The sequence below is a fragment of the Somniosus microcephalus genome, chromosome 30, assembly GCF_052327205.1.
Source record: "Somniosus microcephalus isolate GS21.2 chromosome 30, FLI_Smic_1.0, whole genome shotgun sequence".
NCBI lineage: Eukaryota > Metazoa > Chordata > Chondrichthyes > Squaliformes > Somniosidae > Somniosus > Somniosus microcephalus.
In genome coordinates this window covers 23,277,995-23,303,038 of record NC_141016.1, presented here as the reverse complement: position 1 = coordinate 23,303,038, position 25,044 = coordinate 23,277,995, and the positions used below count along the sequence as shown (strand labels likewise).

The window sequence follows — 25,044 nt, the reverse complement described above, 5'->3', positions numbered from 1 at the left end:
CCCGCGGGAAGCCCCCGACCCGAATTTCTGGGCCATTGTGTTTAATCAGAGTTTTAAGACAGAATATAACATGCAAATCATATGACCGTGACAAGCAGCTGGTACTGGTCCCGATTGGACAGACGGCTGGCGTGATTGAACAGTTCTCTGGCTTCTGGCCTCTCTCCCCCTTGTTTAGAACCTCCGAGTTGGTGAGCCTGGGATCGCTCCCGAAAGAGCGTTTGACCAGCCCAACTTCTGTTTGGCTCTCCCCTCCACCGTCTGTGTGTGCAAGCCCTCGGGGTGTTACTTTTATTCCCTTTTTTAGGGGCAGGCCTGAGGCCAAGTTATTGACAGGACCATTTAACCTATAGAGGCTCCCCTAACACCTGAGTACCCAATGGGGCGTCAAGTTCTTTGTCTCAATCTTTGGATGAACGCCCTCCCCTACAGGGGGCCTCATGATCTCAGCCAATTTGCCTTATTGTTTAATCTTTCTAAAGGTTCTTCCTTTGGAATTTGTGTCTTATCTCCCTGGTCCCTCCCTCTCCTCCCTGGTACAATTGGTACTCGGCCTGCCCTTATCCCCTTTCAATCATGAGGCCCAAGCCAGAGCTGTCCCACTTCAGCCGGTCGTTATCTCACTTTCATATAACAAATTGCTCCATCCTGAGATGGATACCTCAACTCCCCATAACTCCTTTTATTCTATTACAATAGCAAAATACTGCGGATGCTGGAAATCTGAAATAACTCGCCTGTCACTTTAATCCTCCGCTCCACTCCCTCTCTGCCCTCGGCCTCTTGCACTGTTCCAACGAAGCTCAACGTAAGCTCGAGGAACAGCACCTCATCTTTCGATTAGGCACTTTACAGCCTTCTGGATTCAACATTGAGTTCAACAATTTCAGACTATAACCCCTGCTCCCATTTTTCAGGCTGTTGATGATTCTGCCAATCCCCATTTGCAACATTTAATTTCTCCTGCCTCTTGCCCTAGCACAGAATGTTCTTTCAATTCCTCCCCTCCCCCTCTCCCTGTCTCTGCATCTGCTTAAAATCTGATACATCTCCAGCCTTTTCCAGTTCTGACGAAGGGTCCCAGACCTGAAATGTTGGGGTCGATTTTAACTCAGCCGTGAGGCGGGCTTTGAGGCGTGTGGGGGATTAAAATCGCAAAAACTGGGGTCGGGACCCCCCCCCCCCCCGCCTGGTTCCTGACCCCGAGCCATTTTAACCCAGGCGTGTCTGATGGTCCCAAATTAGTCCCGCCTCCAACAGGCAGGACTGGTCTTTAAGGCCCTTAATCAGCAATAATTGGCCTTTATAATGCCATTTTAACAGGCCCTTGCATTTTTAACCCTTTTCCCACGTAAAACACGCCTGGTGGGGATGACGCCTGTGAAACCTGCCGTGAGCACTATTGGCTTGCTGACTATCAGCTGCAGGTCAGCCATTAAAGAGGAGATTTGATCAGTCATCATTTGCAGGTGGCAGGACTTTGTTGTTTCAGGCCTGGGGCAACTTTTACCAGGCTTAACCACACCTGTGGAAGGTTGGAGCCTCACGCACATCTCCAGTGTGACCTCCTGGGAAACCCCTCTCGACACCTTCACTCAGCGCTTCCTCAACGGAGGCATATACCAGAAGCATGGGAGCCATTTATTTCCTTCTCTTCTGGGCATTAGATGAGCTTGAACACCAGCCGCGGCACCAGCAGAACCAGGAACAACAGCAGCAGCAACAGGAGCGCCAGGCTGCTGCTCACCCACCTGAAGCTGCACAGGCCAGAAGGGGCCAGCGCTTGGAGGTGGCTGGAGAACACCTTGCTGCACATCAGGGGGCCACGGGGACCCGTATCTGTACTGGCAGTCCTACTCAGAAGGACTTCCATGAAGGTCTGGTTTCTCTGTTCAATAGATGCCCATCGCTCCTCAAGAGATGTCATTCTATTATGAACACTCACCATGTTTTCCATACCCTGGCGACTTATCTCCTCCATGGAGGTTGCCATCCTTTCCATGGTGATGCGTTCATGTGCCAATGACTCCTCAAAGGCTCTGCTCATGTTCACTATGGACTCCTCCATTCGCTCCACACTCACATCGACCCTGGAGACAAAACCTGCCAGAGACTCTTGCATCAGTTCCTGGAGTTCCAGCACCACTGATCTTATGGATGGACCCAGAGGCAGAGGGTCAACATGCAGCTGAGCCGAGCTGGCAGAGTCCTGTGCCCTCCGACTAGCACTCTCCACTGCTGTCCCTGTCTCCACAATCTGCTGATGCTCACTTGTGAGCTGTGATACACCAGGTGACAACACTACTCTATGTCCCGAAGGTCCCAGTGAGGTGCGAGTGTCTGCACTGGTGCTGGGTGCGCTGAATTCTGCTGACGCTGCGCCCTCAGAGGTTGCAGATTCTTCTGAGGAGTCTGGAAGCTCAGGCTCTTCCTCCTGGACAGTGAGGACGGGGGCTCTCGATGGTCCTGTGGGGGAGTAAAGGAAAGAGTTAGAGATGTGAGGTCAAGGTTACACGCACATTGCATATTGCAGATGATCATAGGTCCATCTGTTAGAGCTTCAGAATCATTATCAGTGACTCATGCAATGTCAATGAGAGAGATGGAAAACGATTCTGTCACCAGCTTGCTGTGATGCACCCGTCTGTCCGTCCCCCACTTGCGCCTCATCCTCCAGTCCCACGATCTCCAGGACCGCATCCTCCCAGGGGATGGTGGCCCTCCTCCTGTCCTCGCTCGTTCTCTTTTATTGTGAGCTCTCTTTTCCAGCAATGAGGGAGACAAGTGGAGTTTGAGTGAGAATGAAGGAGTGAGTGTGGAGAATCCATTGCATAGATGCTTAGAAGGAGACAAAGATGGAGTGAGATGGCAAGACCGAGGGCCCTCCCTGTGTGTTGTCAGTTGTTTTCATAGCATCAGAGTGATAGGGAGTGTGAGGGATGCATAGTCGAATAGTTAGGTGAATGTGAGCATAGAGAGAGAGGGAATGGGTAAGGGTGCATGGATGTCCGTGTCAAGTGGGATGTGGAGGAAGAGATTGCTAAAGCTGAGTGCTGGTAAGGAGAGGCAATGGAGATCAGATTGAGAGTGATGGGAACTTCATACTCACTTTTCCAGTGTGCTGAAGGTCATGAAATCTCTTCCTGCACTGTATCTGGGTTCTGCGAGTAGCCGATAAGGAGTTGATCTCCTCTGCCACGCGGCCTTTGTCTGCTGGGGAGGCAACTTCCTCCCTGATGAAGGGAAGAGCACCTCCTTGTGAGCTCCTGCTCCCTCCACTAAAGCCTGCAGGGCAACGTTCCCATAAAACGGGGTGCAGACCTTGGTCTTTCTCTTACACTGAGCTGGAAGCAGAATGGCATCAGCAAATGCCAAAAGGTTGGCAGCCTGCAGAAGAAGCAAGGCTTGTTGCAGACCCTAAATGCAGCAGCAATAATGATGTCATATTATGCGACTTTCTGACTGGAAATACTCATTTGCCAAGGGTTCCCACACGTTGGAAATCAATTGGCCAATTGAGTTAAAATTGCATCAATCTCACACACCCATTTAGATTTGTGTGGGAAACACCAAATTCGGGGAACCTGACAATTCCCCGCACCTGAGTTAACATCGACCCCGTTAACTCTGTTTCTCTCTCCACGGAGGCTGCCTGGCCTGCTGAGTGCTTCCAGCTTTTTCTGTTGTTCTTTTTATTCCAAGTCTTTCTATACTAATTAACTTTTAATTATCTTCACAAGCAGCTTTGTTAAGCTAACTCCAATTCCTACCTCAGCATTATATCATGGTTATTAGTAATAATAGAAGAAACGCAGGCTTTGGGCCTTAGTTGGTCCAATTAGAGATACATAAACAAAGTTGAAATCCTAACTGGAGAACAGCAGATAATTAGTTTGAAAGCAAGATTGTTTATGACTGTCACACTACAGAATGCTGTAACATCCACAGAGAACCAAAACACAAGCAGATTCTAAGCATTTATCTAATTATTCTGATACTGGTCTGAAGAAGCTTTTTGTCTCCCAGTTCTAATACCATCATGTAAACACAGCATTATTTGCGTCACAATTTTATCCGCATAACCATGTACGTTTTGGACACCACTGATTTCCAGCGCATACCATGAGCGGATTTTTTTTCCTTAGAAGTTTTGCAACTCGTACAACATTTAAACAAAACTCCACCACGCACCCACAACATCAGCTGGGCATTGGTCGGGATTGGAAGCAGGTGAGTGTTATACTGATACATAACCGAGACAAATTCTCATTGAAACGTATAAAATTCTGACAGGGCTAGAGAGACTGGATGCAGGGAGGATGTTTCCCCTGGCTTGGGCGGGGGGGGGGGTCTAGAACGAGGGGTCACAGTCTCAGGATACGGGGTGGGACATTTAGGACTGAGATGAGGAGAAATTTCTTCACTGAGGGTAGTGAACCTGTGGCATTCTCTACCACAGAAGGCTGTGGAGGCCAAGTCACTGAATATATTTAAGGAGGAGATAGATAGATTTCTAGACACACAAGGCGTCAAGGGGTATGGGGAGAGAGCGGGAATATGGTATTGAGATAGAGGATCAGCCATGCTCATATTGAATGGCGGAGCAGGCTCGAAGGGCCGAATGGCCTACTCCTGTTCCTATTTTTCTATGTTTCTAAATTCAGTCCAGATACAGACCTATTGGCCTACCCTCTGTACCAGGCAAAGACAGGAGACACTTGGAGTACTATTCACAGTTCCAGTCTCCATATTACAAAAAGGACATAAAGGCACTGGAGTAGAATGATACCAGAACTGAGAGGTTATACCTGTCGGGAAAGACTGAACAGGCTGGGGCTCTTTTCTTTTGTAAAAAGAAGGCTGAGGGGTGACCTGATAGAGGCCTTTAAAATAATGAAGGGGTTTGATAGGGTAGACGTAGAGATAATGTTTCTGCTTATGGGGGAATCTAAAACTAGGGGTCATAAATATAAGACAGTCGCGAATAAATCCAACAAGGAATTCAGGAAAAACTTCTTTACTCAGTGAGCAGTGAGAATGTGGAACTCGCTACCATAGGGAGTAGTTCAGGCGAATAGCAGAGATGCATTCAAGGGGAAGCTAGGTAGGTACAAGGGAGAAAGGAATAGAAGATTATGCTGATACGGTTAGATGAAGTAGGGTGGGTGGAGGCATTGTGGAGCATAAACACCAGCATACCATCTGACGTAAGAAAACTACTAAGCATTTGGTTTGAGTATAAAACAAGGTTTTAATCAACTGTTTTACAACCATGAGCTCTAGTTACATCACTAGTTCCTGGTTACAAAAACGCCCTGAGCAAGCTGGGCCCACACCCGAGTATTTATACTTTCCTTGGACGGCGCCACCATCTGGCCGCCCAGTGTTATCTCATGAGTCATTTCTACATGAATGGCAAGATTCATGACACCATCCCTTGTAAATCTTGTTTGCCCCTTCTCCAGTGCCTCTATATCCTTTTTGTAATAGGTTTCTTTGGGAGGCCTCTTCCTCCCAGATGAGGGGAAGAGCACCTCCCTGCTGGCCTCAGCCAACATTCCCAGCGCCTCATCTGAGAACCTCGGGGAGGCCCTTGCCTTGGAATTGGCCATTGTAGTTTCTCAAAATATGTTGGAGGTGGTGCAGCATCGACAGAAATCCAGTGGAATGAGCCAAGGCAGCAAGCAGCCCTTAAATGAGGCTGGATAAGTGACGTCAGCAGAGGCGAGTTTCAGTCCCAAAACAATAATTGGCCCAGGGCAACCCACACCTCTGAAATCAACTGGCCGATTGGGGGGAAAATCGCAATTTTTTCCCACCTCTCAGTGGAGGCGAGTTTGGAACCCACCCAAACCGGAACCCGCCTCCATTGGGAAAATCGCCCCATGGAGACCAGGACTGTGCACAGTGCTCCAAGTGTCTCCTGCGTTTGCCTGGTACAGAGGTAGGCTAAGAGGTTTGTAGTTGCCTGGACGGAATTTGTCTCTCTGTTATGTATCGGTATAACATTCACCTGCTTCCAATCCTGACCAGTGCCCAGCTGATGTTATCAGTGTTTGGTGGAAAGTTCTCTTGGTTTGTTTAAATGTTGTAAGGGTTGCCAAACTTCTAAGGAAAAATAAAATGTTACTATTCAAAAAAACATCTGCTCAGGGTATTTTCTGTGCTGTGAATTCTATGGAATGGAAACCATTAAGGGTACCTATATAGAAATAAATAGATTAAAAAAAGAGAGTCTCAGCTGTGGCTCAGTGGGAGCACTCTCGCCTCTGAGTCAGAAGGTGCGAGCCCCACTCCAGAGACTTGAGCACATAAAGCTAGGCTGACACTCCAGTGCAGTGCTGAGGGAGTGCTGCACTGTCGGAGGTGCCGTCTTTTGGATGAGACGTTAAACCAAGGCCTCGTCTGCTCTCTCAGGTGGACGTAAAAGATCCCACGGCACTATTTTGAAGAAGAGCAGGGGAGTTCTCCCCGGTGTCCTGGGGCTAATATTTATCCCTCAATCAGCATCACTAAAAACAGATTATCTGGTCATTATCACATTGCTGTTTGTGGGAGCTTGCTGTGTGCAAATTAGCTGCTGCGTTTCCCACATTACAGCAGTGACTACACTTCAAAAGTACTTAATTGGCTGTAAACGCTTTGAGACGTCCAATGGTTGTGAAAGGCACTATATAAATGCAAGTCTTTCTATTAATGCCTGACAAATAGGAAGGAATTGAAGGCCCTTGAGAGGGTGCAGAGGAGATTTACCAGAATGGTTCCGGGGATGGGGGATCTTGGCTACAAGGACAGGTTGGAGAAGCTGGATTTGTTTTCATTAGAGCAAAGGAGGTTGAGGGGTGATTTGATAGAGGTGTACTAGATTATGACGCGTTTGGATAGGCTAGACGGGGAAAGGCTGTTCCCACTAGTTGATGGTACAAGGACTAGGGGACACAGATTTAAGGTTTTGGGCAAGAGATACGGGGGGACGTGAGGAAAAACCTTTTACACAGCGAGTGGTGATGACCTGGAACTCGCTGCCGACGGAAGTGGTGGAGGCGGAGACACTCAATGTTTTCAAGGGGAGACTGGATAGGCATTTGAGGGAAATAAACTTGCAGGGCTACGGGGATAGAGCGGGGGAATGGGACTGACTGGATTGCTCTACAGAGAGCCGGCACGGACTCCGTGGGCCGAATGGCCTCCTTCTGTGCCATTATGACTCTAAGACAAACTTCCTTAGTTCCTTCGAGGATGTTGCAGATAAAGTGAACTGTAGAATTCCTTACAGCATATTTTGCTTGGACTTTCAGAAGGCTTTAGATAAAGTTCTGTACAAAAGATTTTAATTAAGCTGAAAGTACGGGACTGAATGCAAAAGTTGACGAAAAGATAGGGAAGCCAGAGTAGAGTGAGGTGTTTTTCTTGCAGAGGGGGGAAGGTGTTTAGTGATGTTTTTGCAGGGATCAGTGCACGGTGCATTACCCTTTGCTGCTGCTTGCTTATTGCAAGAGGATTTGAGTACAGGAGCAAGGATGTCTTACTACAGTTATACAGGGCCTTGGTGAGACCACACCTGGACTACTGTGTGCAGTTTTGGTCTCCTTACCTAAGAAAGGATATACTTGCTACGGAGGGAATGCAGCGAAGGTTCACCAGACTGATTCCTGGGATGGCAGGACTGTCATATGAGGAGAGATTGGGTCGACTGGGCCTGTATTCATTAGAATTTAGAAGAATGAGAGGGGAATCTCATTGAAATGTATAAAATTCTGACAGGGCAAGACAGACTGGATGCAGGAAGGATGTTTGCCCTGGCTGGGGGTCGTCTAGAATGAGGGGTAACAGTCTCAGGATACGGGGTAGGACATTTAGGACTGAGATGAGGAGAAATTTGTTCACTCAAGGGTGGTGAACCTGTGGAATTCTCTACCGCAGAAGGCTGTGGAGACCAAGTCACTGAATATATTTAAGAAGGAGATAGAATGATTTCTAGACACAAAAGGCATCAAGGGGTATGGGGAGAGAGCGGGAATATGGTATTGAGATAGAGGATCAGCCATGATCATATTGAATGGCGGAGCAGGCTCGAAGGGCCGAATAGCCAACTCCTGCTCCTATTTTTCTATGTTTCTATATAAATGAGCCAGACTCTGACACAAACAGCAATGGCATCAAATTTGTGGATGACACTAAAGTAGGCAACATGTTTAAAAAAAAAACTGAGACTACAACTAGATATTTGCAGAAAGATTTGGATAATTTATGCAAATGACTGGAACTGAAACTTAATACTTGCAAATGCAAAGTGTTTCACGTTGAACAGAATGATGTGTGACGTAAGCATGATGCTAATGGAATAGAATCAGCACAAGGGAGGAACCTGGAGGTGCCAGTGGAGTCATTTCTATCAATGCTCAAGAAACAATGTGGTGAGACAGTTTAAAAAAAAAGCTAATGAAATGCTCAGATGTATATTCATAATAGTGGGATACAAATCTACTGAGATCAAGCTCAACCTGTACAATGCACTAGTCGGGCCAGTGCTTGGAGTACTGTGTACTATTGCCACTCATAGAATCATAGAAATTTACGGTACAGAAGGAGGCCATTCGGCCCATCATGTCTGTGCCGGCCGGCAAAGAGCTATCCAGCCTAATCCCACTTTCCAGCTCTTGGTCCGCAGCCTTGCAGGTTACAGCACTTCAAGTGCATATCCAAGTACTTTTTTAAATGTGCTGAGGGTTTCTGCCTCTACCACCCTTTCAGGCAGTGAGTTCCAGACCCCCACCACCCTCTGGGTGAAAAATATTCTCCTCAACTCCCCTCTAATCCTTCTACCAATTACTTTAAATCTCTGCCCCCTGGTTATTGACCTCTCTGCTAAGGGAAATAGATCATTCCTATCCACTCTATCTAGGCCCCTCATAATTTTATACACCTCAATTAAGTCTCCCCTCAGCCTCCTCTGTTCCAAAGAAAACAACCCCAGCCTATCCAATCTTTCCTCATAGCTAAAATTCCCCAGCCCAGGCAACATCCTTGTAAATCTCCTCTGTACCCTCTAAGATTTGGATCGAAGGTCACACACAGATTACCCAAAGGAGTTGTAAGGCATTTTATTCAGGAGCGGCAGTTCAAGTTAAGTACAACACGCAATCAAGATAGACACAGTGGACATACGACCGCGACAGCCAGCTGGTATCAGTCCCGATCGACGGCTGGCGTGTGCCTTCAGCTCTTCCCTTCCCTTCCCTTCACCGACTGCGCTAAAAGCTCTTTAGATATCTCTTCTACTCTTTTTAGGGGTGGGCCTAGGGTAGGTTATCAAAGATACAGTCCAGCAGACACACAGCAGATGGCTAGTCTGGAAACAAGGTCACCGCCACGGTGCAGAATGTTAGAACATCCGCAGGGAACCAAGAACATCAACAAATTCTAAGCGTCCATCTAGTTATTCTAACACCAGTCTGAAGAGACTTTTTTGTCTCGAGTTATTTCTTCTAATTCACGATTTCTTACACCTCTCTAGTGCAATCACATCCATCCTGTAATGTGGTGACCAGAACTGTATGCAGTACTCTAGCAGTGGCCTAACTAGTGGGCCGGATTTTCCGACCCCCACGGGTGTGTATGAGGTGTGTACGAAACGAAACGCGTGTGCTAAAACCCGGGAGAAGGGCCTCTGCGGGGGGAGAGTTCCACTTTCTGCACAACCTCCGCATGCTGAAAACCTTTAAAATCTTACGCCTGGTAAAAGCAAACGTAAGGCCTGCTTTTACCAGCATAAGAGTTTTAAAAAATTTAAAAATACATTTTTGTCACTCATTTATAATTTAAAAATACTTTTAAAAGAGGTAACTTTATTTTTAGCCCTGTAAAAAACGTAATTTTTTTTCAAAAAATTACATTTTTGTTTAAAATATTTAATTTAATGTGATTTTAACTAATTTTAAATACGTGATTTTTTAACATTTATTTAACGGTTAACTTTTTTAAGTGATCCCCATTCATACTTTTGACAGATCTGTGTGGAGGGACCTGTCAAAAGTGTGAAGAGGAATTCCCTTCTTTGATTGGCTCCCCATGGCCCACGTGATCCCAGGGATGCTTGCGAACCGCCTGCGCCCCTGGGATACCTGGGCCTCTGCCCGCGCGGACCAGGAGAGGCCGAGGATCGCAAGTGTCGGGACCTACGGAGCCAGCAGGTGAGTGCGTAGATGTTTCCCGCTCGGAGGCATCCGCACCCAGGAAGCCTCCGATCGGAAAATCGGGCCCAGTGTTTTATACAGTTCCAGCATTGTCATGCTGAAAGAGGAATTTGTGAACAACAGTGTGGTAGAGAAGAGCAACAAAGATGATTCCAAGTGTAAATGGGATACAATTCCAAGGTAGGGCTAAACATCAGTCTCTACAGTTCAGAGAAACAATAGTTGCAGGTAACGTAAATCCTGAATATTGCATCAAACGTTCACTTCATGGCTGCACAAAAATGGGATGTAATCTGGCTCCAGAGCACATAAATGGTATCTTCTCCAGTGACAGATTCAGTGTGGTGTCAGACCTGGTTTAAAGACAGCTCAAGGGGCCCGGGCATATTCTAAATTGACAGAGTTGTTTTAAATGTTTTGGGAAAACAGGAATTCCCACCCATGCTCTCAAAACGTGTCAAATTTAACAACCAGAAGTGGGGGCTGTGCCTTAATTGTATAAACACGTGCAGAACTCTCGACTGGCCATGAGATTTCAGCTGGGATGCTGACATCAGAAGGAACGCCTTCATGCCAGGTTATGTTTAACAGTTATGTTATTGGACGAGCAATCCAGAGGTTATGAGTTCAAATCCCACCACGGCAAATTGTGAAATCAATAAATTTGCTAATTTGTCAGTTGGCACCAGAATAAAAAAATGGCATTGAAAACTGCTGGATTGTTGTAAGAACCAAACTGATTCAATGATGTCCTTCAGGACAGAGAAACAGCCACCCAACACCTGTTCTGGCCTAAATGTGACTCCAGGGGCACACTACATAGTTGACTGTTAACACCTTTTTTGTAGTGGCCTGGCAATCCATTCACTTGTAGAGGTGGGCAATACAGGAAACTTTGTGTTATCCGGAGGCTAAATGTCCGGCAAGCTCGAGCCAGCGGCAAAAATCAGGAGCCGTTTTGTTAGGTTTTTTTTCTTCTCGTGGCTTTTTTTTCCAACAGTCAGGCTCTGCAAAGTCTCCGTAGCTTAGCAACAGCTTCAGAGAGACGCTTCCAAGGTACGGGCCGACTGTTTAGAAGCTGTTGCTAAGCAACAGTGTTGTCAGATACGAAGATGAAAAGCTCCGTATGCTTCAACATTAACGCTGGTGTGTCCGGCAGTTTTGAGGGAACGGCAACAGCTCGGTCCCGTCGGTGCCGGATAGCACAAAGTTTCCTGTAAATGGATTTGTGCCAATATTACACCCATCCCAAGAACAAATAAGAAAACTCCTTCGGGTGATAAGTGCCTGGATTAATCCACTAGGAAAGTAGTAGAAATGCAGACTTTAGGGCATTCAAAACACAGATGGATGCAAGGCCGAGGGAGCTAGAGTACTATGGGCACAAGCTTTGGTGGATCAAATTGCCATTTGTCGTGTTGACTTGGGTTCTGCTCACATTTGCCCATAGTTACAATGGGTATTTTTCCTGAAAGGACTTTTTTGTATAATTTAGTCCCTTTAAATGATGTAACCTTTGACCAAAGGGAATTGTTACTGTATTTAACTTGGATCAGTGATGGGCTAAAGAAAGAAAGACTTGCATTTATACAGCGCCTTTCACGACCACCGGACATCTCAAATCGCTTTCCAGCTAATGAAGTACTATTGAAGTGGAGCCACTGTTGTAATGTAAGAAACACAGCAGCCAATTTGCACTCAGCAAGCTCCCACAAACAGCAATGTGATAAGGACCAGATAATCTATTTCAGTTATGTTGGTTGAGGGATAAATATTGGCCAGAACACCGGGGATAACTCCCCCTGCTGTTCTTCTTCGAAATAGTGCCGCGGGATCTTCTACGTTCACCTGAGGGGGCAGACGGGGCCTCGGTTTAACGTCTCATCCGAAAGACGGCACCTCCGACAGTGCGGCACTCCCTCAGCACTGCACTGGGAGCGTCGGCCTAGCTTTATGGGCTCAAGTCCCTGGAGTGGGGACTTGAACCCACAACCTTCTGACTCAGAGGCGAGGCGCGCTGCCCACTGAGCCCACAGCTGACACCTAAATACGTTGGTTGAAGTGTGATCTGCCTCTAAAAGGTTTTGTGAGAACCGTTAGTTTTTTTTTCCCCCCAGAAATGTTTAGAAAGACTTCAACGAAGAGGGAGAGATGAAGAAAAGGCAGTTCAGCTGGACTACCTAAAGCAGCTGCATTCTCGACATGAGAACTGGCTCGTGAAACACTCCACAGAGTAAGTGAAATTGATTCCAATTCTTCAGTTCTTTGGGCTTCAATTTCATGACAAATTGTCAGCTCCAGTGCCAGCGGCCTAATGGGGTGCTCATCTGATTCTTTCCTTCGTGTTTAGTTAATTCTTGCTGCCCTTTTGTTACTGTGTTTCTGCCTTGCCTCTCTTCAGGCACCATACCACAACTAAGTCTGCAGAAAGGTGACTTAATGCCCAGGCCTCCGTAATAATTAATCCTGTGTAATGAGACAGGATTAATTAAAAATGTCCTAGTAAAGGATCCCCTTGGAATGAGTGACCATAACATGGTTGAATTCCATATTCAATTAGAGGGGGAGAAGGTTGGATCTCAAACAAGCGTGCTGAGCTTGAATAAAGGAGACTATGAAGGTATGAGAGCGGAATTGATTAGAGTGGACTGGGAAAATAGATTAAAGGGTAAGACGGTACATGATCAGTGGTGTACATTTAAGGAGTTATTTTACAACTTCCAAAAAATATATATTCCACTGAGGAAAAAAGGGTGTAAAAGAAAAGATAGCCATCCGTGGCTAAGTAAAGTAATTAAGGAAAGTATCCGACTAAAAACAAGATCATATAAGGTAGCCAAATCTAGTGGGAGGATAGAAGACTGGGAAGTCTTTAAAGGACAGCAAAAAATAATTAAAAGATTGATTAAGAAAGGGAAGATAGATTATGAAAGTAAATTAGCAAAAAATATAAAAACAGATAGCAAAAATTTCTATAGTTATATAAAAAGAAAAAGGGGGGCTAAAGTAAATGTTGGTCCCTTAGAGGATGAGACCGGGAAATTAATGGTGGGAAACATGGAGATGGCAAAAACCCTGAACAAATATTTTGTATCAGTCTTTACGGTAGAGGACACTAAAAATATCCCAACACTGGACAAACAGGGGGCTCGAGGGGGGGAGGAGCTAAATGCGATTAAAATCACTAAGGAAGTGGTACTCGGTAAAATAATGGGACTCAAGGTGGATAAATCCCCTGGACCTGATGGCTTACATCCTAGGGTCTTGAGGGAAGTGGCAGTAGGGATTGTGGATGCATTGGTAATAATTTTCCAAAACTCCCTGGACTCAGCAAAGGTCCCGGCAGATTGGAAAACTGCTAATGTAACACCCTTATTTAAAAAGGGTAGTAGGCAGAAGGCTGGAAACTATAGACCTGTTAGCCTAACCTCTGTGGTTGGTAAAATGTTAGAGTCCATTATTAAGGAGACAGTAACGGGACATTTGGATAAACATAATTTAATTGGACAAACTCAGCATGGTTTCATGAAGGGGAAGTCCTGTTTGACAAATTTGCTTGAGTTCTTTGAGGAAGTAACATACAGCATGGACAAAGGGGATCCAGTGGACGTAGTGTATTTAGACTTCCAAAAGGCATTTGACAAGGTGCCACACACAAGATTATTGCTCAAGATAAAAAGTCACGGGATTGGGGGTAATATTCTGGCGTGGGTGGAGGATTGGCTCTCTAACAGAAAGCAGAGAGTTGGGATAAATGGTTCGTTCTCAGACTGGCAATCAGTAACTAGTGGTGTTCCGCAGGGGTCAGTGCTGGGTCCCCAACTCTTTACAATCTATATTAACGATTTGGAGGAGGGGACCGAGTGTAACATATCAAAGTTTGCAGATGATACAAAGATGGGACGGAAAGTAGTGAGTGAGGAGGACATAAAAAACCTGCAAAGGGACATAGACAGGCTAAGTAAGTGGGCAGAGATTTGGCAGATGGAATACAATACTGGAAAGTGTGAGGTTATGCACTTTGGCAGGAAAAATCATAGAGCAAGTTATTATCTTAATGGCAAGAAACTGGAAAGTACTGTAGTACAAAGGGATCTGGGGGTCCTGGTGCACGAAACTCAAAAAGTTAGTATGCAGGTGCAGCAAGTGATCAAGAAGGCCAATGGAATGTTGGCTTTTATTGCTAGGGGGATAGAATATAAAAACAGGGAGGTATTGCTGCAGTTGTACAAGGTATTGGTGAGACCGCACCTGGAATACTGCATACAGTTTTGGTGTCCATACTTAAGAAAAGACATACTTGCTCTCGAGTCAGTACAAAGAAGGTTCACTCGGTTAATCCCGGGGATGAGGGGGTGGTCATATGAGGAGAGGTTGAGTAGATTGGGACTCTACTCATTGGAGTTCAGAAGAATGAGAGGCGATCTTATTGAAACATATAAGATTGTGAAGGGGCTTGATCGGGTGGATGCGGTGAGGATGTTCCCAATGATGGGTGAAACTAGAACTAAGGGGCATAATCTTAGAATAAGGGGCTGCTCTTTCAAAACTGAGATGAGGAGAAACTTCTTCACTCAGAGGGTGGTAGGTTTGTGGAATTTGCTGCCCCAGAAAGCTGTGGAAGCTACATCATTAAATAAATTTAAAACAGAAATAGATAGTTTCTTAGAAGTAAAGGGAATTAAGGGTTACGGGGAGCAGGCAGGAAATTGGACATGAGTCTAGGTTCAGAATGGTCATGGCCCTGTGGGTAGTGGAGTGGGCCCAGGGGCCGTGTAGCCTGGTTCTGCTCCTACTTCTTGTGTTCTAATTCTGTGTTAGATTTCAGGAGATGGTTTTATTCCTGTTCCTGGCTGGGTGGAGATCGCCGTTACAGAAGGTAAGTACTGTAGAAAATATAGGGACAGAGTGATCTCCTGGTCGAGTTTCGATCGCCTAGATGGGTCGGAGAGGAATTTCCCAGATGTTTCCTCCCAAATTGGCCATTGGGTTTTTTATCTGGTTTTTCGCCTCTCCCGGGAGAACACATGGGTTCGGGTGGATGGAGAGGGGTAGAAGATTTGAGGTTAGGATCAGATCAGCCATGATCTTATTGAATGGTGGAGCAGGCTCGAGGGGCCGATTGGCCTACTCCTGCTCCTATTTCTTATGTTCTTAAAAGGCAGAATCATCGAATGATGCAGCACAGAAGGAGGTCATTCGGCCCATTGTTCCTGTGCCAGCTCTTTGGTAGAGCTATCCAATTAATCTCACTCCCCTGCTCTTTCCCCATATAGCCCTGTAATTTATCCAATTCTCTTTTGAATGTTGTTACAAAATCTGCTTCCCCACCACCCTTTCAGGCAGTGCATTCCAGATCGCATCAACTCGCTGCGTAAATCAGTGTTTCCACATGTGGCCTCTGGTTCATTTGCCAGTTACCTCCTCTGGTTATCCACCCTTCTGCCATTGGAAACAGTTTCTCCTCTGAACCTTCTCTGCTCTAAGGAAAACAATCCCAGCTTCTCCAGTCACTCCACATAACTGAAGTCCCTCTTCCCTGGTACCATTCTAGTAAATCTCCTCTGCACCCTCTCCAAAGCCTTCACATCCTTCCTAAAGTGTGGTGCCCAGAATTGGACACAATACTCCAGCTGGGGCCTAACCAGTGTTTATAAGGTTTACCATAACTTCCTTGCTTTTGTACTCTGTTTTTCTATTAATAACGCCAAGGATCCCGTATGCTTTTTTAACAGCCTTCTCAACTTGTCCTGTCACCTTCAAAGATTTGTGTACAGACACCCCCAGGTCTGTCTGTTCCTGCACCCCCTTTAAAATTGTACCATTTAGTTTCTATCGCCTCTCCTCATTCTTCCTACCAAAATGAATCACTTCACACTTCTCTGTGTTAAATTGCTTCTGCCATGTGTCTGTCCCTATCACCAGTCTGTCTATGTCCTCCTGAAGTCTGTTACCATCCTCCTCACTGTTTACTACATTTCGAGTTTCGTGTCATCTGCAACCTTTGAAATGATGCCCTGTATACCCAAGTCCAGGTCATTAATATAAATCAAAAAGAGCAGTGGTCCTAATACCAACCCCTGGGGAACACCACTGCACACTTCCCTCCAGTCTGAAAAACAACCATTCATCACCGCTCTCTGCTTTCTATACCTTTAATTCCATGGGCTATAATTTGCTAACAAGCCTATTATGTGGTACTTTGTCAAACACCATTTGAAAGTCCATATACACAACATCAAATGCACTACCCTCATCAACCCTCTCCGTTACTTCATCAAAGAACTCGATCAAGTTACTCAAACACGATTTGCCTTTATCAAATCTGTGTTGACTTTCATTTATTAGCCCATACTTTTCCAAATACCGATTAATTTTGTCCCGGATTATTGTCTCTAAAAGTTTCCCCACCACCGACGTTAGGCTGACTGGCCTATAGTTGCCGGGTTTATCCATCTTCACTTTTTTGAACAGGGGTGTAGCATTTGCAATCCTCCAGTCCACTGGCACCACCCCCATATCTAAGGAGGATTGGAAGATTGTGTCCAGAGCCTCCGCAATTTCCCCCTTTACTTCCCTCGGTAACCAAGGATGCCTCCCATCCGGACCGGGAGACTTTTCTAATTTGAGGACTGCCAACCTTTTAAGTACCTCCTCTTTATCTACCTTTATCCTATCCAATATTGCTACTACCTCCTCCTTTACTGTGACACTGGCAGCCTCCTCTTCTCCAGTGAATACAGATGCAAAGTCCTGATTTAGTATCTCAGTCATGCCCCCTGCCTCCACGAGAAGATCCCCTTTTTGGTCCCTAATTGGCTCCACCCTTCCTTTGACGACCCTTTTACTATTTATGTGTTTATAAAAGACTTTTGGTTTCCTTTTATGTTAGCCGCTAATCTAGTATCGCACTCTCTCCTTGCCTCTCTTATTCCCTTTTTTAGATCTTCTCTGTACTTTCTGTTTTCAGCTTAGTTCACTACTGTATTATGAACCTTACAATTGTCATAAGCCTCCTTTTTCTGTCTCATTTTAACCTCTATATCTTTAGTCATCCAGGGAGCCCTAACTTTGGATGTCCTTCCTTTCCCCCTCATGGGAATGTGTCTACTCTGTATCTGAACCATCTCCCCTTTGAAGGCCTCCCGTTGTTCAATTACTGTTTTGCCGACCAATTTTTGATTCCAGTCTACCTGGGCCAGATCCCTTTTCAGCTCACTGATGTTAGCCCTCCTCCAGTATTTTTACGCTTGAGTGTACCTTGTCCTTTTCCATAACTATTCTAAACCTGATGATATTATGATCACTGTTCCCCAAATGCTCACCCACTGAAACATGCTCCACACTTGCCCCACTTCATTCCCCAGAAGTATATCCGGCACTGCTTCCTTCCTCGTTGGGCTGGAAACACACTGATCAAGAAAGTTCTCTTGTTCACATTTCAGGAGTTCCTCCCCCTCTTTGCCTTTTACACTGTTACTATCCCAGTCTATATTAGGAAAATTGAAGTCCCCCATTATCACTACTCTAGTTCTTGCATCTTTCTGTAATTTGCCAGCAAATTTGCTCCTCTATCTCCTCCCCACTATTTGGTGGCCTATAGTATACACCCAGCAGTGTAGTAGCTCCTCTATTGTTCCTTAACTCTAACCAAATAGACTCTGTCTTTGACCTCTCAACTACATCATCCCTCTCCAGTGCTGTACTAGTTCCTTTGATCAATACTGCCACCCCTTCTCCTTTACTTCCTTCCCTATCTTTCCTGAATTCACTTCCCAATCCTTCCCTTCTTTGAGCCAGGTCTCTGTTATTGCCACTGTATCACAGTCCCATATGCCGACTTGTGCCTGCAGCTCACCAGCTTATTTATCACGCTCCGTGCATTTGCGCACGTGCACTCCAACCCCGTCTTTGATTGACCCGCGTATGCCCAGTGTCTGATCCCTCCTAATTCTGAACTATTCTTTACTGTGGTGCTGTTTGCCTCTCCCAGTCCTTTGTGCACCTTGGTCCCAGCTCTGTTGAGGTGAAACCTGTCTACCTTGAATAGGTTCCTCCTGCCCCAGAACTGGTCCCAATGCCCCAGGAATTTGAAGCCCTCCCACCTGCACCATTTTTCCAGCCATGCGTTAACCTGTTTTATCCTATTATTCCTATACTCACTATCCCGTGGCACTGGGAGTAATTCTCTGCGGGAGCACCTTCACCACACGGACTGCAGCGGTTCAAGAAGGTGGCTCACCACCACCTTCTCAAGGGCAATTAGAGATGGGCAATAAATGCTGGGCTTGCCAGTGATGCCCACACCCCATGAATAAAGAAAAAAAATTGTTGCAATCCTCCTCAGTATTGACTATCTTCCCCCTGCCCCCACTCCAATTTGTTGTCTTCCGCAAATTTAGAAATTGTGTTTTTGATTCCAAAATCTTAATCATTAATATAAATTGTGAACAGCAGTGGTCCCAGCACTGATCCTTATGGGACCCCATTTCCCACCTTCTGCCACTCTGAATAGCTACCCTTTACCCCTGCTCTCTGCTCTTGGTTTTGCAGCCAGCTAGCTATCCATTCTGCTACTTGTGCTGAAACAAGTTGCTTCCAGACATGAGTGGCCTGGTAGGGCTTCCTCTGGGAATTGAGCATGACTGGGAGAATGAAGAGAGGCCACGCAGAGCAGGACAAGCTGCTAGAAGAGGGAGGAGGAGGAGTGGAAGGGCTCTCAGCAGGAGGCCATACCTGCAGAGGATCTTTAGGGAGCAATTCTCTTACCTCCAGTTCAGCGAAGAACAATGCTTGAAATGTCTTCGCTTAACGAAAGAGGTTATGACTGAAATCCGCCAACTGCTGCAGCCACAACTGCAACCTCAAAGTAGGGCGAGGACAGCATTGCCTGTGGTTGTCAAGGTGAAAGTGGCTCTCAACTTTTATGCATCTCTCTCCTTCCAGGCTGCTGTTGGAGATGTAAGCAATACCTCGCAGTTTGCAGTGCACTGTTGCATAAGGGAGGTCACTGAGGCTCTCTCTACAGAGAGACAGCTTCATATCATTCCCTCTTGTCAGAGAGAAGCAGGCGGAGCGAGCACGAGGGTTTGCATGGATTGCAGGCTCCCCCATGGTGCAGGGTGCCATTGACTGTGCGCACGTTGCCTTGTGTCCGCCTCATGTCAACTAGGCCACAGAGGGATTCCACTCCCTCAATGTGCAGCTGAATGCCCGTTATCCTGGCAGTAGTCACGATTCCTTTATTCTGCGGCAGTTCTCTGTGCCACCTGTATTTGATCCACCACGGCGGGTCAAAGGCTGGCTACTGGGTGACCAGGGTTATCCACTCATGACTTGGATCACACGTGTACAGCAGGCCTACAATGGGAGCCATGCTGCCACAAGGTACATTACAGACCACACCATCGGCGTCCTCAAGGAACGCTTCCGCTGCCTGGACAGCTCTGGAGGAGCCCTGCGACACTCAGCTGAGCGGGTATCAAGATTAGTGGTAGCATGCTGCACAGCTTGGCCATTATGCGGGAACAGCCCTTGCCACCACCTATCAGGCAAGAAGCTGAGGAGCATGAGGATGAGGACGAGGAAGGGGAGGAGGAGGAGGAAGTGCAACAGGAAGTGTAGGAAGAGGAAGGGAGGATACAATGTAGGCAGCCCCTTTCTGTCGATGATGAAATAAATAATGAGCGATACCAGTAACCTCAGCATGTTACTGGTCTACATTAATGATTTGGATGTGAATGTGAAAGGTATGATCAGTAAGTTCGCAGATGACACGAAAATTGGTGGGGTGGTAAATAGCGAGGAGGGAAGCCTCAGGCTACAGGACGATATAGATGGGTTGGTCAGATGGGCGGAACAGTGGCAAATGGAATTTAACCCTGAAAAGTGTGAGGTGATGCATTTTGGACGGACTAACAAGGCAAGGGAATACACAATGAATGGTAAGACCCTAGGAAAGACAGAGGATCAGAGGGACCGTGGTGTGCATGTACATAGATCCCTGAAGGCAGCAGAACAGGTGGATAAGGTGGTTAAAAAGGCATATGGGATACTTGCCTTCATTAGCCGAGGCATAGAATATAAGAGCAGGGAGGTTATGATGGAGCTGTACAAAACGCTGGTAAGGCCACAGCTGGAGTACTATGTGCAGTTCTGGTCGCCACACTATAGGAAGGATGTGATTGCTTTGGAGAGGGTGCAGAGGAGATTTACCAGGATGTTACCTTCAGCTATGAAGAAAGACTGGACAGGCTGGGGTTGTTTTCCTTGGAGCAGAGGAGGCTGAGGGGGGACCTGATTGAGGTGTACAAAATTATGAGGGGCATAGATAGGGTAGATAGAAAGGAACTTTTCCCCTTAGTAGAGGGGTCAATAACAAGGGGGCATAGATTCAAGGTAAGGGGCAGGAGGTTTAGAGGGGATTTGAGGAAAAACTTTTTCACCCAGAGGGTGGTTGGAACCTGGAACTCACTGCCTGAAAGGGTGGTAGAGGCAGGAACCCTCACAACATTCAAGAAGCATTTGGATGAGCACTTGAAATACCATAGCATACAAGGCTACGGACCAAATGCTGGAAAATGGGATTAGATCAGACAGGGCTTGATGGCCGGCACGGACGCGATGGGCTGAAGGGCCTCTTTCTGTGCTGTATAACTCTATGACTCTAACCACACCTCCCCATTCACCAACAGTCACACGCTCCTTACCTTTCCTCCATCACTGACCATCACACCATCCTCTTTCCCACAGCACACAAATAAAAACCACCAGAAAATGCAGATTCCCGTCCAATTTGATAAATTCAATCATTACATAATGCATACAAAGATAAACTATTCACCCTTGTACATTCCCTTAGTGTCTGCCGTCCGTGTGCCTTTGACTGTCCTAGTGCTCCTACGAGGTGCTTCCCCAGTGGCTGCAGCATGGGTGGTGGAAGGCTGCTGACCTCCAATTGAGGAGATTGCACATGGCCTTGGAGGGCGACCACGGGCAGCTCTGAGCCTAGAGGGCCCGGCTTCAACCTGCACCATCTCGGCATGAGCGGCAGCAGTCTGGTCTGGCTGGCTGACGGGCAACAGCAAGGGCATTGGCGGAGTGGCATTGCTGGGTGTAGGAATGCTGTCATCCTGAGAGAGGAAAGCAGGTCTGTGCTCCATGCCACTGCCACTCTCCCACCACTTGTTGCAGCCACAGTGCACCTCCCCTTTAAGAGGTGCAGGCTGCCTTTAAGTAGCGTTAGGTACTCGCGATATCAGGAAGGCCCCCTGCTGATGCGTGCAGCCAATGAACAGCGCGGGGAGCACTGGCTGCACGCAGCGATCATTTAAAAGAGCAGACAGCACGGATTTACCGTGCAGCCTGCGACGCAAGGAATGGGCGTGGGTTAATCGTGCACCACGATCCCCACGCCCGTTTTCGCGGGTGAGCCAATTTAACCCCCAGGGTGTCCATTACAACTCAGAACCTTGAAAAACCTGTATGAGGGAACTGCTTAACTGTAAGCAGCTATTTTGTGTATATTGTACCACCGCGGTGGCATCAGACGAGAAAATGGCAAACTCGGCGCCAGTTTCGCGACTTGAAGAAGCGGGCCAAGAAATATTGACAAATATCAGCACATTTTCTTGGTGCCGAAATATAATATTGAGGATGTGTGCTGATTTTAGGTTGTTTTCTAACATGTTCGCCTTAAAACAAAAATAATTCAAGTGAGGATCTTGTTTAAAAAGCACTTGCGTGTGTCTGGGCAGCTCACCACAGACTGAGTCAAAAGGGAACTGCGGTCCAGAATTCCTGGGTTGCAGGCGGGATGCATAACTATACGTCCGCGAAACCAAGAGGTTTCTGCAATTTCCTGCAAGCAGTGTCATTTCTCGAAGTAAAAACACAAAATGCTGGAAATACTCGGCATATTTCAGATTTCCAGCATCAGCAATATTTTTGCTTTCATTTTTCAAAGTGTTTTGTTCAATTTTGGATCCTTTCTAATGAAGATTGGAGCTTTTGTAGCTAAGAATTCTTTTCCCTAAAATGGCTGTGAGCTTCTCTATTTCCCATTTCCGTCTCTCCAGAAAAAGAACTCGGTAAACCTTTTTCATTGGCACAATGTACCCCATGCTTTGTCATGTCGTGGTACCACTCAATTTTGTGTCTTGTTAAGCCACGTTTTCTAGATCTTAGCGGGTCGATTTTGCCAACCCTGGGGAGGCGGGTATGGAGACAGGACTGCCGGAAAAATGGCAGAATTTGGGGACGGGTGCCCAGCGCACCTCCATGCTGACATGAATCTTGTCATTCATGTGGAAATGACTTATGAAGTAATACTGGGCGGCCTGCTGGTGGCGCTGTCCAGGGAGAGTATAAATACTCGGGCATGGGCTCAGCTTGCTCAGGACATTCTTAACAGGAACTAGTGAAGGACACAACTAGATCTCCATGTTGAAAAACAGTTGATTAAAGCCTCGTTTAATACTCAGACCAAGTGCCTAGTAGTTTTCTTACGTCACATGCCAACTTGCCAGGAGGCAGGTAGCCATTCCTCGCCGGGTCCCGTCTCCTTGGAGGCGGGAAGGGATTAAAGCCTATTAGCTGCCTGTTAACAGGTAGTTAACAGGCAGAAAATAGGATTATCCCATTTTTGCCCTCACAAGTGCAGGCTTCCCGAAAGCTCTGAAACCCCTCAGCTCAGCGAGTACTTGGTCGTGGGGGGGGCGGGGGCAAAAGTGTGGTGTGAAGGTAAGTGATGGGCGCAAGGGTGGAGAGGTGAATATCGGAGGTAAGTGCAAAGTGTTAGTAAAAATGTACTTACCTTTGTTTCTTCCTGCAGGCTTCAGTCAGTGTGTATGCGGAGAGTCTCGGACCTCCATGTTGGAGATGAGAGATGGCCGTTGCATTCTCATAAGCAACAACCATCTCATTTTCAAGACCTCATCAAACTACAGAGACTGTCAGTGTTTGACAGCTTCACAGAGCTGTCAAACGATGACAATTCAGCTGTCAAAAATTTTTGACAGATGAAACGTCATACGTTGACGTTCTCTGCGACCGGCTTCCCCTTAATTGGTCTGCTAAGCCCGCCAAGGTCAATCAAGGGAAAATAGCGTGGGTTGGCCAGAAGTCGATGGAGGCGGGACTGAAACCCGACAAGTGGGAGTCCCGCCTCCAAAAGCTCCCCAGTGGGAAAATCACCCCCTTAATGTCAGCCATGCTGTCAGATGGAAGCACAAACATAGACCAGGCATCTCCCCACAGGAGTGGGGGAAGAAAGTTGGTGGAAGTGTTTCCCCCCCCCAGGAGAGCTTTTGTGTTTCCTGTGCTTTAGTCAAGTGATATTGGCTGAAGCCTGGGAACAAGCTTCTTGGGTCAGTGTGTCATGTGCAACTTGGAGATAATAGGACCAGTGGAAGGCCAGAAAATATAAAATAAGTTCTGGAGAAAAATAGTGTTTTCCTCATTTTCAACAGACTCCACTTTGAACATCTGAAGAGCATACCAGTGTTGGTGTTGGATGTCAATGAAGAGTTTGAAGATGATAAATCGAGACAAGAAAAGCTTTTCGAACAGGTACAGTGCCGTTCTTTCTCTTTACATTTCTTTGTTCACCTTTCCTTTATTCTGCGCCACGCCACTACTATAGTATTTAATATGATGACTGCAATGGCCATACAGTGCTTCATGTACAAGACACATTGTACAGGTCTGGTGGAAAACAATCTTAGTTTTGTGTGCACAACACATGACACGTAAGGAGTTAATTTAAGCTCATTAACTTTTATTGCCTGGTGATTGATATCACCACTGGGACAGATGCATTTCTAGTACGATAGCAAAATACTGTGGATGCTGGAAATCCGAAATAACAACAGAAAATGCTGGAAAAACTCAGCAGGCCAGGCAACATCCGTGGAGAGAGAAATAGAGTCAACGTTTCAGGTCTTGACGAAGGGTTTCGACCTGAAACGTTAACTCTATTTCTCTCTCCACGGATGTTGCCTGGCCTGCTGAGTTTTTCCAGTATTTTCTGTTGTTATTTCAGATGCATTTCTGTTGTGTTTATTTTAATGCCTAGAATGGGAATTTCCTTGGAACTGTTCTCACTCCGCTGGTCTAACTTGGCCAGAAGTGCGACAGAAACTCTGTTTAAGCCCCACTTGTGTCTTTTGCCTTTTTTGGGTTAATATATGGTAACGACGGCCAGTGGTGCTGCAGCCCTGAATTTCTTGGGGTTGCACTCACAGTGCACTAGGAGTAAGTTAGAATGAGAGATGTGTAAGGGGTTGTGTGCGTGCGCGCGCGTGCGTGCGCGAAGCATTATTTTTGGCATTCCAGCCTGCACAGCCTTGGACTCGCTTCTCACAGTGCGAGACTACCCAACCGCTGGTGAGGGCTGCTCAGACGCAGGTACGGCATTCCCTATGGGTATAGTTTTGTATGCTATTATCGAGGAGCAGGAGCAGAACGGGATTGAGGAAAGGAGAGTGAGGCATCACTTGAGGAGGGTTCCCACCCCACCAAATATTACTCTCTCCAAAGAATATACAGGTGTCGCCGGTCCTATGGGGTCCTTGGTGTGGGAATGTGTATTAGAAGAGTGCACTTTAGTAAAGGGGCTACAAGAAGTTCTGCTCACACTGCTCTGTCTGTGGCTATGAAAATGAGCTACGCTCAATAGTAATTTCAAGCAGAAGCAGCCACGGACATCTGTAATATCAGCCGGATTGCAATATGGGATTACACTCATTGGGTTACTGATAATCTATTACTGAATACAGGAAACTTTGTGTTATCCGGAGGCCAAATGTCCGGCAAGCTCGAGCCACTGGCAAAAATCAGGAGCCATTTC

General features: G+C 46.5%; 1 protein-coding gene across 1 annotated transcript in view; it reads left to right on the top strand.

Annotated features, from left to right (window-relative positions):
* Window positions 1-25,044, top strand: part of LOC147098016 (deoxycytidine kinase 2-like) — a 272,453-nt gene that overhangs the window by 36,418 nt on the left and 210,991 nt on the right. Inside the window, exons 5-6 of the mRNA XM_085971209.1 lie at window positions 12,314-12,429; window positions 23,666-23,765. Of these exons, the coding sequence (XP_085827335.1) occupies window positions 12,314-12,429; window positions 23,666-23,765 (216 nt within the window). The remainder of the gene's footprint in view (window positions 1-12,313; window positions 12,430-23,665; window positions 23,766-25,044) is intronic.